Source organism: Mesocricetus auratus, unplaced genomic scaffold (genome assembly GCF_017639785.1).
Source record: "Mesocricetus auratus isolate SY011 unplaced genomic scaffold, BCM_Maur_2.0 Super-Scaffold_100691, whole genome shotgun sequence".
In the NCBI taxonomy this organism is placed as follows: Eukaryota; Metazoa; Chordata; class Mammalia; order Rodentia; family Cricetidae; genus Mesocricetus; species Mesocricetus auratus.
In genome coordinates this window covers 45,132,219-45,149,228 of record NW_024429267.1, presented here as the reverse complement: position 1 = coordinate 45,149,228, position 17,010 = coordinate 45,132,219, and the positions used below count along the sequence as shown (strand labels likewise).

At 39.2% G+C, this 17,010-nt stretch overlaps 1 protein-coding gene across 5 annotated transcripts in view; it reads left to right on the top strand.

The window, feature by feature from the left end:
- Nucleotides 1-17,010, top strand: part of Dock3 (dedicator of cytokinesis 3) — a 307,606-nt gene that overhangs the window by 180,597 nt on the left and 109,999 nt on the right. For all 5 annotated transcript variants that reach the window (XM_040739530.1, XM_040739529.1, XM_040739528.1 and 2 more), the window contains exons 15-19: nt 9,344-9,468; nt 11,011-11,173; nt 11,838-11,944; nt 12,469-12,640; nt 13,001-13,098. In XM_040739530.1, coding sequence (XP_040595464.1) covers nt 9,344-9,468; nt 11,011-11,173; nt 11,838-11,944; nt 12,469-12,640; nt 13,001-13,098 — 665 coding nt within the window. The remainder of the gene's footprint in view (nt 1-9,343; nt 9,469-11,010; nt 11,174-11,837; nt 11,945-12,468; nt 12,641-13,000; nt 13,099-17,010) is intronic.

The window sequence follows — 17,010 nt, the reverse complement described above, 5'->3', positions numbered from 1 at the left end:
TACATAATGACTGGGAGACACCTCAGTCAATAGTGTGCTTCCCTTGCAAGCATGAGGACCTGAGCTCAATCAGTAGAACCCATTTTAAAAAGCTGGGTATAGTGGTATATGGTATAATCCCAGCACTCAACCAGGAGGCAAAGACAGGCAGATTTCCTTAGGCTTGCTGGCCAACCAGCCTAGCAGACTTGGCAAAGCTCCATGCCAGTGAAAACTCCTGTCTCAAAAAGATCCAAGGTGGGCAACTTCTGAGAAATAACTTCTGACTTTCCTTTGACCTCCACACATGCATATATTTGTATGAATTATATTAGCAAGAAATATACATTACAAGAAAACATTCATCTATGGAAAAAGACCTTCTGCTCGAGTACTTGCCCTCACTTTGTATCACTGACACACAGGCTTGTAAGGGATTTTTATCTACACTAAAAATGGCTGGAAATGTGTGATGTCAGGCATTAATGAGGCAAGCTGAGGTTAAGGAAGTATTCTGTTTTCTGAGAAGCTAAAGCATGGTCAGATGATTTTCTCTACAAGGCAAGAAACTGGTCTTGGACACCTGGGATCAGGTCATGTGTGTGCTACTCTTCTGAGTTTTCTGCCTTTGCTGTACTGAGTGTTATAGCTAAAAGTAAGCAGTTCTTTGTACACAATCTGTCCTATACTCTATCCTTTCTCCTCCTTAGGAAGAACTCAAATGGCCATCCCTGAAATTAAAGCTCATCTCTTTATATTGTGCTCCAATATATTATCAAGAATCGGTTTCACCATACTTAGACAGGGTGATAGTTCTGTACCTACATGTTCTGCTAAAGCAGGTGTGTGTGTGTGTGTCCACGAGTGTGTGTATGCATGCATATTATATTGTGGTTAATCTGTTTTGGGAACAAAAATTGTAGGAAGAAAAGCCTTGGAGAGTCTAGCTATCCCTCCTTCTGAAGTTGGGGCATCCTTCTTCTAAGAGAATATTGAACCTGGGTTATAACAGTTCCTCAGATTCAAAATGCTGGCCAACTTACAAGAAGCTGCAGCTTCATCTTCTTGACACATGGACACATGGAGTAAGAACAAGAAAAGAAACTATGTCAGTAGCTGTGAGCATATCAACACTAAAGTCTGAGAAATTATAGTAAAGGAAAATGAGAATTACTCGTCAGCTGTGATCCTTATTTTAAAAGTATCCAGCATTTGGCAGAAACTCCCAGATATTCATATGGAGAGGTCTATTTTTGTCAGGCTGGCCCAGATAGATCCCTGTCAAAACATGTTGCTAGAGCTGCATAGAGGAGTTTAGCCAGACTCTAGGCACAGGTAGCTAACATGTCATTTCTATAAAGGTCTTTCTGACTTCTTTTCACTGTTTTCTGTGAGACTTTATATACATGCCAGGTGGATGCTGTAATCAGAAGACAAGTGCCTGTGTGCTAGCTGATCCCTAATAAAACTATCTAGGTCTACTCATGACCCTTAGTAATGAGCAAAAGGCAGCAGTGATACAGCAGGAATTCTGAGAGCCATTGTCCTTAAACCCCATAAAAAGGCATGCCTAACACAAAATGCCATGTTATGTTATAAAAGAACAAATAGATATGGGAATTTAAGCCTTGATTGACTTAAATTGACTTGATTGAGATAAGATGGATTCTTATATATGTGAGTATGAGTGACATTGACCTTGAACTCTTGATCCTTTTGCCTCTACTTCCCAAATAATATTACAGGTTGGTCCCACCACACCTAGCAAGTTTGTGCAAGTATGTGGTGGTGGGGGTGGGTTGTGTGTGTGTGTGTGTGTGTGTGTGAGTGTGTGTGTGTTTATATTCATATGTGTATATGTAGAAGCCGAAGGTTGACAACAGGTGTCTGCTGTCACTATCTTTTTTTTCTTTCTTTTTTTGAGACAAGGCTTCTCATTGAATCTGGAACTCACCAATTGGGTAGATTAGTTGGCACTCAAGCCTCTTGGAAACCTATGTCTCCATGCTCTCAAATGCTGGAGTTACAGACATATACCACTATGGTTGGCTTTTTACATGGTGCTAAGGATCTGAACTCAGGTTCTTGTGCTTGTGCAACAAGCCCTTTACCAACTAAGCCATCTCTTCAATTTTTACACTGAGCACATAAAACCTTTTATTGGTTAATCACAGTATTTCTCTATTTTCTCCTTCCTTCAGGATTATTTTTATTCAGTACAAAAGCTAATAACTCTATATTACACCCTTAGTTCTTTCCTATAAAAGATGATGGATATGAAAGACTGGATTAGGACAACTATTCCAGGGGAACAAATAGATGCTAATATAATTCCCTGTGACTCATGGGGTCAGAATTAGCCACAGTAATACCTCAAGAACACTGGCAGCCAATAGATTGTAACATGCCTAAAATATCTATTGAAGAAGGTACTATACCCTTCTTCTAGACACCACACTTAAGTGATGTGCCAATACCTGCACCATCTTATTTTACTTCTTGTCTTTCCTGGAAAGCCTGTGTCCTGGGGTTAATGGAAATACAGAGAGTTCTTTTGTGGTTCTGTGACAAGTACAGTGTTTTAATCTGTTTTTAAAGTCTTGACTTTTCTATGGATATTTATTGTCTCCAGTGGATATGGGCCAAGTTTCAAATTAGTTAAATGATCTTCTATCTTAATATAAAAATCCACCTATGACTTACAATAAGTCTTCCCCTAAGGCAGTGGTTCTCTGATGTTAATATGAATCAGAATTACTTACAAGACTTAGAAAAACAGATTATTGTGCCCACCTCTGATTAGTTGAGTTAGAGCCCATTGGTTTGGCTTTCTCACCAACTCTTAGGTGATAATGATGGCGCTAGTTTGAGAACTTCTTTAAGAACCATGTCTTAGGGCTGAGAGATGGCTCAGTAGTTAAGAGCTTGCACTGCTCTTTCAGGAAGCGTGGGTTCAGTTCCTAGCACCCATATTGTATGGCTCACTACTTGTAACTCCAATTTCAGAGGATCTAACTCTCTCACCTGGGTTTCATAGATACAAGTACATGAGTACATGTGCTCTCTCTCACACACACACATTTAATATATTATGAAAGAACCATGTCTTAGGACAGGCAAAATGACTTAGTGAGTAAAAATGCTTGCTGTGTAAGTCTGAATTTGACCCCCAGAACCCACAATGGAAATGGCTCCTGAAAGTTGTCCTCTGATCTCTACATCATGGCTCCCATAAATCCACACTCACATATACACATCATATATGCATACACGCTCACAATAACAATAAATGAAATTTAAATTCAAACTTAAAAAAGGAGCGAACAAGCCATGACTTAGACAGTATGGGTGGTTTGTCGCTGCTGAGTCAGATCTAAGGTAAACAGTATTTGCCCCTGGGTTGCTCTGGACTTGCACATTAAAAGACAGTTGTGCAGATATAACCCTCTTATGGAGCCTCTTATTTTTGCCTTTGTGCTTGTAAAAACACTTTTGTCATTTCTTTGAGCCTTAATTTTTTTAAAAAGTGCATGTTTCATCGCTGACCTACAAGTGATGTTTCTTTCTCTTTTCCTGTTTGTCTTAATTGTTCTTGTTTTTCTCTGTGCTGTCCCCTTCATTCTCGCCCCTTTCTTTCTGATGCAGAGATGAAGATAGTTGGGTGTAAGTTCTTGATTTTGTGTGTCCTGACTGCTTATTGCCTGCTTTGTTCTCATCACCATTTGTCTCATGGAATGTTGCAATACTGGGGTGGGGTGTCATGTGCATTATTAATCCTTCATCAGTCTCACCTTCCTGGGTAATTGACAAGAACTAAAAGAGAAGTTACCAGCCTAATTTAAAACACCATATATGTCTTTGGGTGTTCATTAAGATCTGAGGACATACTGCAATGTTTTAAAAATATCTTAAGTCTGAAGTGTTGATAGAGAAATGACTTTTAAATGAGATCTTATGCCTTACTCCAGTTATATATAAAAAAAATGGTCAGGTGGTGGTGGTACATGTCTTTAATCCTAGCACTTGGGAGGCAGAGGCAAGCGGATCTCTGTGAGTTCAAGGGTAATCTGACCTACAGAGTAAGTTCCAGAACATCCAGGGCTACACAGAGAAACCCTGTTTCGGGAAAACAAAACAGACAAACAAAAATGAGTGATTACTATTCTGAACCACAGAATCAGAAAGGCAAAGATTTCTACCAGAGATAGCTCTTAGAAATATGAGTTTTGGGGGAAAACTCTGCACAAAGCCAGTGATAGAATGATTTACTACAAATGTGTTCCCACATTCAGTCTTTATCAAATGAGTCCTTGACCAAGGGATGCTTGACCTGGTGGGCTTTATGGGAGGGAGGGTAACTTTGGCCATATCTCTAAAGTATGGGATATAAATCACTTTTCGTTAAAGAATATAGTCCCTGTTGGATCAATCATGTTCCAGTTGAAGGCCACATATCCAAGAATTTATGGGTGGCACACATTGGACTTGATAAGTATTTGTAGAAATAAAAAAGAAGGCACAAAGTTGGATGGGTAGAGAAGGAAATGGGTATGGTCAAAACACATTGTATAAAATTCTGAAAGGACTAATACAATTTTTTTGTTGGAAGGTCATCACATTCCTGGCCTAAGAAAGGATTCATTATATATAACCATATTACTTTTCTCCTATACTATCATCCTGTTAGAACAGAGGGTATTTATGGCTTTGCAATGATAGAAGTCAGAAGTGTATGACTGAAGACAGTGTAAGCATACTAAAGATGCCATCATTTCTGGGTAATCTAGTGCAGTCTGTCCAAAATTCTTCTTCTTTCCCTACCTTAAGAAAGTAAGAACTACTCTGAAATAAAATTTGGACTCCTGTACTTGAAACTCCATGTAGAATGGCATCTCCACATTTTGATAAATGCTGCTGCTGTGATATGTCTTCCTTTTTCTGCCAAAAGAGACCTGGTATCACCTCAGGTAGGCAGCTACATTTTTTAGGAGAAAGTCGGTTTTTTGTTTTCCATAGACTCAAGGGTAAGAAAGTATTTCTACAGATACCCTTGTTAGTCCTGTGTAGAACAAAGTGTAAATGATATGTATTTATACCAATTTGCTTAAGCTCAAAGCCTCTTATTTTGTGATATGAATAATCTATGTAGAATGGTTGTGAATATAAGACAAACCAAACTGTATACCCAAATCTGTGTGGACCATTTCTATCAGGATGGAATTCCAGATAGGCCAGAATTATATGATACTGTCTTATATTGCTGTGAAGTGATACCACGACCACAGCAACTTTTATAAAGAAAACATTTAATTGAGGGGGTGCTTGATTACAGTTCCAGAGGTTCAGTTCATTATGATCATGCCAGCATGGTGCTGGAGCTGAGAGTCTTTACATCTTGATAGGCAGGTACCAGAAACTTGACTAACACACTGGGTGGTATCCTGAGCATAGGAACCTCAAAGCCCACCCCTACTTTTGCACACTTCCTCCAACAAGGCCATACCCACTCCCACAAAGCCACACCTTCTAGTAGTGCCACTCTCTATGAGATTATGGGGGCCAGACATATTCAAATTACTACAGATACATGTAATCCAAAACCCCTAGCAAGGGTAGAGTATCTAGAAGAGATAATTTACTAGCTGAATGTTCTGGTATCTGAATTAGACCTCAGAGGAGACTGCTCGTAAAAGAAAGAATTGTGTCATGGTGCAGTGTTTCTTCAGGCACTAGAATACACCTTTTGGGGACCAGACTATCAGAGTGCTCCCCAACCTGCTAAGGTTTCTGGTGACTGAACAGCACTGTTACCTTCTCAGAGCTCTTCTTTTGTGAGGACCCTAAGGAAGTATTTCAAGCCAATTCCTATCATGATAATGTGGTCTCAGGTTCAAAGGTTTGCTTCCAGCAGTTGTTTCTGTAGGCTCACAAGAATCTGGTTGGTTTTTTTTAATGTATAGTAGAAGATTTGTATGTTTATATATATTCATATATATGCATCTATATGTGTGTGTGAAGCTCATGTATATATGTGTGTGTATATGAAGGTATATAAACATTCTAATCTCATGAACCAAATCTAACCAGAAGTCTGTTTTTGTATTAGTTGACAGTCAAAATTGCTTTTGCCTTTTGAGACAGTATCTCTGTATAATACAGGTTGGTCTTGAACTTAGATCCTTCTACCCCAAAATTTTTAACATAATAAAGGACTGTGAAAACATAATACCTTAACTACTATCAGATCTGTATAGGAAGCTTCTCTACCTCTGCCATCTGTTAAGTATCTAGTCCCCTGACCTGCTTCTGTACCAACAGCTGACACTGGTTATTATAAGAGCTGTGAAAGAGGAGACAATTTATTCTGATGCAGTCTTACAAGAATGAACCCAATTAGTCCATCTCCAGGAAATAAACACTGTTGTGTAGCACCCAACACTAAGCTTGGGTGACTTTATATAAAATATAAAGTCCTTTGCCACCATTAGAAAACTGAGAGTACCCAACAAAGAGAGGCAGGGAAGCCCATCTCCCTTCCTAAATTAGGACAGCCCGTTAGCAGGATAATGCTCAGCAATGCCCTCCCAGCAGTTCTCCAGACTGCCTGCCTAAGGGCTTCCCAGGCTTTTACACTTGAGCAAACATTGTCACTGCCTTCTCAGCAAGCCTCCATGATACAAACTAGGCAGAATATCAGAATCACCTAGTGATATTTATGTAAATATATATACACATGACCCTCTATAATCCCAGTAAGTAGATGCTAGAAATTCATTTTTAACATGATATCTGGGTCACTAAAATATTAACAGTCAGGCACTAACATATAAACCTTCAAAACCAGTACTTAAATCCTCTCTTGTTCATCTTCATTACAAAGTTATCTTCCCTCAGTGGAAAGTAGTTCCTGGCAATGAATGTTATGTTTTTCTTGAAGACAGTGCCTTAAACTTGAGGCATGATTCCTTTGTTGGGTTTGGGGAACATATAATGTGGATTGGGGAACAATTGAAAGATGGGAAAACCCTGGGAGACTACCTAGAAGGTGCACTTAGGCTATTCACTCTTGCTTTTCGGGTTTTCTCCTAATTCTAGGACAATTAGTGAAGAGTGTGGTTTTAGTGATACCACTGGGACCTTTTGACAAAAAACCTGGCATCACCTCAAGTAACATTAACCTTCATGAAGTATCATTTTTTAAATAAGAAAGACAATTTGCAAAATTACAGCCCATAAGGCAGTCTAATACCCATTCTGAGATTATCTCTGGTCTAGGCAGATCTGTTCTCTAAATAAGGAGCAACCAGGGACATGGTGAAGTCAAGCAGCTTCAGTCTGTACCTTGGAGGGTAGTACTTGTGTTAAATCTTTTGAACAGTATCACTAAGGCACTCTCAAAAAGAGTAAAATCTGAAGGAATATCTAGCTTAGTCCTTTTATTTTAAAATTGGGATTTTAACTTAAAATATCCTGCTCAAAAACTATGAGCTCATTAATGAAGCAACACAGATAAAATTTTGTCATTAACAATGTGCAAGATGAAGACCCAGTTTTATGTTACTAATCAATATTGCTATTGCTAAGAAAAGTTTGAAAAATTTCATTTCAAGGGTATGTTTATTGTTGGCCTACACATAAAGCCATAGAAATGAAAAATTTGTATGCATTAGAACATTATTTCAAGCAGCCAGCAGATACTCACTTTTAAAAGCACATGGACTATATCTAAAGTAACTCCCAGAAACTGAAAACCAGGGTAAACCAAGTATCTAATCTTCAGATTAGACATTAATATTGGGCTGGAGAGACAGCTCAGGCCAAGAACACTTGCTGTTCTTGCAGAGGATCCAGGTTCAGTTCCCAGCACCCACTTGATGGTTCACAACCACCTCAAAGTCCAGTTCCAGGGACTTTAACCCCTCTTACAGCAGGCAGACATGTGGTATGTAGACAAAAATGCCTTACATATAAAATAGACATTAAAATTATCTTAGTTCATTTATTCATTTAATGTTAAAAATCATTCTAGAAACTGAATAATTACTTAAATTCCACAGGAAAGCTAATGTGCAGCTAAAAGGCTTTTATTAGAAGAGGCAGTTTCAGTTGTTAAAGGTGTTACTTGTCATCAATTCTGATTCATCCTATTATAATTGCAATAGTCAATAGCAAATTTCCCAGTCAAGTTTGAATTTTAGACCTTAGGGGCTTTCAATACATACAGGAATAATTTCATTCAGCCTGTTATCAGACAGTGGCAAACTGATGAATTTGTGTTTCCTTTTTTTTTTTGTCTGCCTTCCCCCATCACAGCTGTACATATCAGTACTATTAGTGTATGTGAGGAAGGCCAAAGCAAAGGAAGCAGATTAAGGTTCTAAACTTACCAGACTTTAAAGCACAGACTATCCAGACAAAGGGAAAGGTTTGAGAAGACTGTAGAAATGGACACTTTCAAACATGCCCACATATGCAATAGGATTATTCATGTGTGATCTTTAGAACACATGTTCTTTTTCCCCTCATGAAAGCCTAAACAAGATGCTTTCAATATTAGAGAAAGTTTTCCAGGCTCCTGAAAAATGTGTGTCATGGACTGCTTTCTCTATTTGAGTCAAGTTATTTTGAAAACTTTGTATATCCATACAATTGTGATTGTTAGACTGCACTTCTAGACTAGGATGGTGTACCCTGAAGAATGACAAGAAGGATCATGAAGACCTCAAGAGAAGTCTCTGCATATAGGCCAGACCTATTCAGAGTTGATGCTAAGACATTTTCAATGGTAGAGAGGAGAGACAGTTGGTACAAGAAAGATAGCACTGCTACAATATCTAACCAAACCAGGAAGCATCCTTGTTAACCAAAACCAAATGGTGTTTCTCTAGGTAATAAACATATTTTGATAAGCCTCCAGAAAGTATTAGTATGTCCGTTATTCAAATTCCATTGTTTTGAGAGTTGTAAAAAGAAAACTATGAAAGACAAGAAAAATCTCTCCAGAGCTTAAAAAAATATCTTAAAGGAAAGATAAGGGACTGGTAGTAAGACAGATGTGACTAAAATAATTTCTAAAATCTTCCTTCTTTGAGGGGTTTATACTGCAGCCATCTTGGAGGGGATAGAGTGAGTGAGCAGTCTGAACACCAATAACCCAAGATAAGGTTCTCTAAATAAGCTGTAGTGAACACCTTTAGAATGCACTTAGAAAATATGTAACTAACCTTCTGATACTGCTGCACTGGTGTTAGTGGAAAGTCCATTGTTATTAACCAAGTTTGGAATGCCCCTAGGATCCAAATGCTAGCCTGATCCTCCATGCAAGCAGGACTTGTGGACACATTGCATTTTCCCCCCTCAACAGGTGATATCCGCAATGATTTGTACCTAACCCTGGAGAAGGGGGATTTTGAAAGAGGGGGAAAGAGTGTACAAAAGAATATTGAAGTGACCATGTATGTACTTTATGCAGATGGAGAAATCTTGAAGGTAAGACTTGTTTCTGTAGACTGTGTTCAGAAGCTCATTCCCTTTAGGCAGGACCAAATTTGAATGGCCCCTATGTGGTTTTTTTTCTTTTTCCTGCTTTCCTTTTTCATCCAGGAAACTCTACAGTGTGGTTTGAAAAGGATTCCTAATGTCATATAACCCTTGCATTAATTCTTCCTACTGTCTAACCTGCATGTCTCTTACTCCATTTTAGACTTATTCCTTTAGTACTGCCCTGCATGTTACCTGTTTCCATTCCACCCAACACAGAGATGCCTGATTTTTGTAGTGATTACTAGGTCCTCCTTTGTCTTTTTGCTCTTTGAGAGAGGATAGGATTTGTACCCCCACTTGCTGGCACCAAGTTTTGGGACAGAGAAGAACAGATTCAGCCTAAGGAATCATTTTCATCAATGTAGTACAGATTCTTTGTCATTCTTTATTGAAAATGGAGACATAGAGAGCTGATTTTGTTTTTAAGATTGCCTGTTTTTCCTCAGTCCTATCAGGGTAAAGATCCTGATGAACAACAGCTAGCTCCATCCATTTCCAATGCTCTTGGCAACCCAGCCATTTACAAGCCTCACTTTGGTGTGCTGGCTAAAACCCCATAAGGAAGCCAGAACAGGAATTATTAGCTTTACTGTACAGAATAAAAGGACAAAATTAGCCAAAATAAGCCCCCCAAGTAGACAGAAATAGAAGAGAATGTTTAAACAGGGATAAAACAGTGATTTGTGTGTTACTGTAAAACATTAAGTAAATAAACTCAACTCAAGAACTGTAGATAATCATGTTCATTGCTTAACACAGGAAAGCATTAGAGAGGCAGAGCTACTAGCCACTCACATGTGAGAGCTGTCCTTAATTTTGCTGCCACAAATTCCATCTTCCATGGCAAGGAACAGGACAGTACTAAGTCTACATCTTTGTAATAATGTTTCAAAACTTGAGTCAGATTAAATCTGATTATTTTGTTTGTGGAAAATTAATAAAGGTAACCTAAAATAGTTCAACATAGCATTAAGGAAAATTAGAAAGCAGTCTTTATCTCATAATTTAGAATTTCTTCTTGGTCTGGTAAAATTTTATGTATAATTAATTAACTTCTCTTGTGGAACTTTTTATGTCCTTTCTAAGAAAAACTTACCTTGGTGATATAGGTATGCCAACCAGCTTCTTTCAGCTTGTCACAGTTTGTGTGGTTACTTCTGACCCAAGGAAGATAAGGAGCATTATCACTGCTGCCAGGAATGCCCAGCCTTTTGATATTTTGGCATATTGTCATCTACAATGTGTTGGACAGCATTCATAGCTATCCTAGGATGCATGTGGTTCGTGGACCTCAGATTAGGCATTCCTGAAATATTACAATGTCTATATAATTACTTCCAAAAATAATGAATTTAAGTCAAACATATTATCATCTTATGAGCTGAAAAAATAAGATCTTCACATAGGATAAAATAAAGCACTCTAATGACAGAGAGAAAATGAGGTTCTTCCATGAAAATAACATCTTATTTTGCTTCTCTTTTTTAGGACTGTATCAGCTTGGGTTCTGGAGAGCCAAATAGGAGTTCCTATCACTCCTTTGTTCTCTACCATAGTAATAGTCCTCGTTGGGGAGAAATTATCAAATTACCTATTCCCATTGACAGATTTCGGGGCTCCCATCTACGCTTTGAGTTCAGACATTGCTCCAGTAAGTGAGACTTCCCTTCATATTGCTTCAAGGATAAAACTGTAACTCTTCTCTTGAAGTAAAATTGTGAAGATTCTTATTAGTAGAAACTAGAAATAAACAGAAATAGGATGTCATCAGAGGCTACATCTTAGACTATAAAAGCAATGGTTCAAAACCATGGAATTTGGGACTGGAGAGATGCTCAGTAGTTAAGAGCCATCTGCTCTTCTAGAGAACATAAATTCACTTCCCAGCACTGACATCAGATGACTCACAACCTACAACTCCAGCTCTAGGGGATCTGATGCCCTCTTCTAGCCTCATATACACACCTACACATGTACACACACACACACACACACACACAAATAATTTTTTAAAGTCCTTGGGATCTGATATTGGCTTTTCCTAGTATCTGAAATGCCCTGTGTTATTTGGAATGTTTTCTTGACCTTACTAAGCTGCTTTTAAAGAATGCTTTCCCCTGTTTTATCAAGACCAGAAATTTAGTTTCTCTTGTGGTCATGATAGCCTTGTATACCTTGAGTTACTAAATGGAAATTCAGATCAGCATATTTATCATCATCCTGCAATCAGGTTGCTACCTAGTTAATGAAGTAAAGTTCAGAAGAGTGTAGGTGATGAATATAAGGGGATTTCTAATAATTGGCTCTGCTTTCAGCAAAGGACAAAGGGGAAAAGAAACTCTTTGGTTTTGCATTCTCTCCCCTGATGCGTGATGACGGCACCACACTCTCAGATGACATCCACGAGCTTTATGTGTACAAGGTACGGACCTGGCTCTCTTTCATCTCCATTCCATACCTCCATTACGGCCACTCTCAAGTATTATTCCCACTTACGTGGTTTTCATTGGTCAGACCAGAGGATTCTAGGTAGTAAGTACACTGGTGTGTGACAGTAGGACAGCTGTGGCCAGGCTCTTCTCCCACAACTAATACCAGCATGCCCTTTGTTTCCAACCTTTCACTTCAGTAGAGAGAAATTATTACCAACTCTTTTGTTCCATTATCATTTTAATATGTTCCAAGTCCTGCTATTTGAAATCATAGGGCTGTCAGTTACCACAGGATAACTGCTAACCAAGGTTGCTTATATATCAGATAGAGGTCACAGATCCTATCATGTTCTAGGAAACTCATGAACAGAAAGCACTCCTGTAAGAGAACCTGCAACCCAAGGTCCAACCTTAGGAAGGTGGTTATAGTGTTAACTCAGAAGTTCCCTGGGACCTGGTTTTTACGAGTTGAGTGGCTTAGGAAACATGGTCTGTTCTCTATGTTTACCTACAGTGTGATGAGAATAGCACATTTAACAACCATGCCCTCTACCTGGGCCTGCCCTGCTGCAAAGAAGACTACAATGGCTGCCCTAATATTCCCTCCAGCCTCATCTTCCAGCGTAGCACCAAAGAGTCTTTCTTCATTTCTACACAACTTTCTTCTACCAAACTCACACAGAATGGTAGGTAATGATGCCTGCAAGGTGGTCCTCTCCTTGTTTTCAATTGTTGATTCCACATTGCTGAGTGTGTTGCGATCAAGACTGCTTCTTGATGACAAAGTAGAGACTTTTTTTTCCTTCTATTTGAAATTGAAGGGGTTCACAATAATAATAGCCCACAAAGTGGTCCATGATTTTTGTAGTTCCCAGGGTTCACATGCATAGCACACAGATATATCTTTGTCCTTGTTTTCAGCACTGAAAAAATCTGTTATAGTCACAACCAATTCTATTACCCTAGATTCCATTTTTCTTTGTCTGAAAGAATCTGAGCCTTACTTAACTTTATACAGTTCACTGTCAACTGGGTTTCTGTTCTAGTGGACCTCCTTGCTCTGCTGAAATGGAAAGCCTTCCCAGACCGGATCATGGACATACTAGGAAGGTTGCGGCATGTCAGTGGGGAAGAAATTGTTAAGGTATGTTTCTCACTCAGTCTAAACACACTGTCTAAAGAAGAATATGGGCAGAAATTCCATAATTTCTGCCAGTAAGCCTCTAAGACCATTTCTCCAAATACATAATAGATGAATGGGAATAGTTTGGGAAGGTTTTTTGTTTTGTTTTTGTTTTCTACAGTTTCTTTGCTAGCTACTTTATTTTTTTCAAAAAAAAGTATTACCCTCTCAAGAATCACATTTAAAATTTTTTATCATTTTTTAAAATTTTAAATAGCTTGTTTTACATGTCAATCCCAGTTCCCTCTCCCTCCCCCCCTCCCATACTCCCCTTCCCCCCCACCCTCCCACCCTATTGCCAAATCCTTCTACATAGGGGATATCAGAGTCTGTCATTTTACTCTGGGTAGGGTCCAGGCACTCCCCTAAGAGTCCAGGCTGAGAGAGCATCCCTCTTTGTGCTATAGGCACACGAAGACTGTTTGTATATCAGGGATAGACACTGATCCACAGCTCAGGACCCCATAGGTTGCCCAGGCCTTCTCGCTGACACTCACATTTGGGGGGGTCCAGATCAGTCCCATGCTGGCCTCCCCACTGTCAGTCTGGGGTCCAAGAGCTCTCCCCTGTTCAGATCAGCTGTCTCTGCTGGTTTTGCCAGCCCATTCTTTGCCAATTTGCTCATTACTCCTCTCTCTCTGTCACTGGGTTCCTTGGGTTCAGTTCAGTGATTAATTGTGTGTTTGCCTCTGCTTCCATCAGTCACAGGATGAAGGCTCCCAGATGGTTATAGACATCAAGTTCATTATCAGGAATGGGCATTCGAGGTGGTCTCTCCACTATTGCTTAGCTTGCCAATTGGTGTTATCCCTTTAGATCACTCGAGGTCGCTCTGGTGCCTGATCTGTATTCGATCCTATGATTCCCTCTTCCCCCTATTCTACCCCCACTCCCTCAACTTCCTTTTCCCCCATGACCAACTCTCTTCCTCTTCACCCCCTCTCTTCTTCCCAGGTCCCACTCCCCCCCACCCCTCCCCCCACCCCTCGCCATGTTCCCCATCCATTCAGGGGATCTTGTCTCAATCTTCTTCTCTTGGGTACTATGCATATATGCATATCTTTTAGGTTCTTTCCTGTTTCCCAGACTCTCTATCAGTGGAAGTGCAAACTGGCACTATCCTGATCCATGTCTAAAATCCATATATGAGTGAGTACATACCATGTTTGTCTTTTTGCGACTGGGTTACCTCACTCAGGATGGTTTCTTCCAGTGCTATCCATTTCCCTGCGAATTTCAAGATTCCATTGTTTTTTTTCTGCTGAGTAATACTCCATTGTGTAAATGTACCACATTTTCTCTATCCACTCTTCAGTTGAGGGGCATCTAGGTTGCTTCCAGGTTCTGGCTATTACAAATAATGCTGCTATGAACATAGTGGAGCAGATGCCCTTGTTGTATGAACTTGCCTCATTTGGATATATGCCTAAGAGTGGAATTGCTGGGTCTAGTGGTATATTAATTCCCATTTTCCTGAGGAATCTCCATACTGATTTCCAAAGAGGCTGTATGAGTCGGCACTCCCACCAGCAGTGGAGGAGTGTTCCTCTCTCTCCACATCCTCTCCAGCATAAATTGTCTTCGGTGTTTTAGATTTTAGCCATTCTGACAGGAGTAAGATGGTATCTCAGAGTTGTTTTAATTTGCATTTCCCTGATGGCTAAGGATGTTGAGCACTTTCTTAAGTGTCTCTTGGCCATTTTAGCCTCCTCTACTGAGAATTCTCTATTTAGCTCTGTACCCCACCTTTTAATTGGATCCTTTGGTGTTTTGGAGACTTGTTTCTTGAGTTCTTTGTAAATTTTGGAGATTAGCCCTCTGTCAGATGTAGGGTTAGTGAATATATTTTCCCATTCTGTGGCCTGCCTTTTTATCTTTTTGACTGTGTCCTTTGCCTTACAGAAGCTTTTTAGTTTCAGAAGGTCCCATTTGTTAATTGTCGATCTCAGTGCCTGTGCCACTGGTGTTATGTTTAGGAAGTGGTCTCCTGTACCAACTCGTTGAAGAGCATCTCCCACTTTCTCTTCTAAAAGTTTCAATGTGGCTGGATTTATGTTGAGATCTTTGATCCATTTGGACTTAAGTTTTGTACAAGGCGATAAACATGGATCTATCTGCAGTCTTCTGCATACCAGTACCCAGTTATGCCAGCAACATTTGTTGAAGATGCTTTCTTTTTTCCATTGTACCGTTTTAGCTTCTTTGTCAAAAATCAGGTGTTCATAGGTGTGTGGGTTAAAATTAGAGCTTTCGATTCGGTTCCATTGGTCTACCTGCCTATTTTTGTGCCAATACCAAGCTGTTTTCAGGACTATAGCTTTATAATAGAGCTTGAAGTCAGGTATGGTGATGCCTCCTGAAGTTCCTTTATTGTATAGGGATGTTTTAGCTATCCTGGGCCTTTTGTTTTTCCATATAAAGTTGATTAATGTTCTTTCCAGGTCCTTGAAGAATTGTGATGGAATTTTGATAGGGATTGCATTGAATCTGTAGACTGCTTTTGGCAAGATTGCCATTTTTATTATGTTGATCCTACCAATCCAAGAGCATGGGAGATCTTTCCATTTTCTGGTATTTTCTTTGATTTCTTTCTTTAAAGACACAAAGTTCTTGATATACATGCCTTTAATTTCCTTGGTTAACATTATCCCCAGATATTTGATGCTGTTTTTGGCTATTGTAAAGGGTGATGTTTCTCTGATTTCTTCCTCAGTCACTTCATCATCTGTATATAATAGGGCCACTGATTTTTTTGAGTTTACCTTGTATCCTGCCACATTGCTGAAGGTGTTTATCAGCACATTTAAATTTTAAACCCTGTTTCATGATTTGTTTTACTTCTCACAGGAAAAAAATATTAAAGGATAGTAGTAAAAAGTATCTGCTCAGAGTCAATTCCAGTGATTGTACTGTCTGAATGTTTTTGTTTTCTTCTTCTTTAGGTCTTTCTCATTTTCCTTACTTTATAGCCCTTTAACACACAAGCCCTGGCTCTTCATTATAAACAGTCTGAATACTGTCCATTAGAGTGTAGCTGTTACTTTTGGCCCTATTTCTTTTTTTTCTTTTTTTTTTCTTTTTTTTTTTTCTAGACAGGGTTTCTCTGCATTGTTTTGGAGCCTGTCCTGGAACTCGCTTGGTAGACCAGGATGGTCTTGAACTCACAAAGATCCTCCTGCCTCTGCCTCCTGAGTGCTGGGATTAAAGGTGTGTGCCACCAACACCCGGCTTGGCCCTATTTCTTACCTGTGGTCCATATTAGGGAACTATTTCTTACCCTTTATCATGGCTGCTTTCTTAGGTATCTTTGTGGTATTTCCCGTCTAATGAAACACTGTCTTTTCCAGTTTTATTTTTTGGAATTCTCTGGTCAGCGTTTTTGCCATGTTGGTTTTTAGCTTAAGATTGTACCAGGGGCTTAAGCAGAAAATACTACACAGTAGACTATGCTTTGCTGAAGAAAGTAGAGGAACAACCCAATGTTATCTCATGTTGTCTTGAAATAAATTATAAATGTGTAATTTACATGCTTTGATTGCAAGATAATAGATTTTATTTTTCAATGCTCCAAGCACCCATTGTTATTTACTATTATCTTCCTTAGTTTTGCTGCTTCAAAAAAAAGGCATATACTTAAAAACTAGCAACAAATAACACTGCCAGATTTTTATCCATGCTGAGAGCCTTCATTGGCTGCACTTTCCTTTCTCCTGAGATATTTTGGTAGTTACTCTTTCCTTAGCAGTTTAGCATTTGCCCAGTGGGAAGCGCCACTTTATATCTTCTGCAAGATCCTAAAGCTATATATAATCCCAAGAGCCACCTAGTTATCCCTTATCTAGGTAGAGGCAGGTACTGGATGGTTTTTGTCAT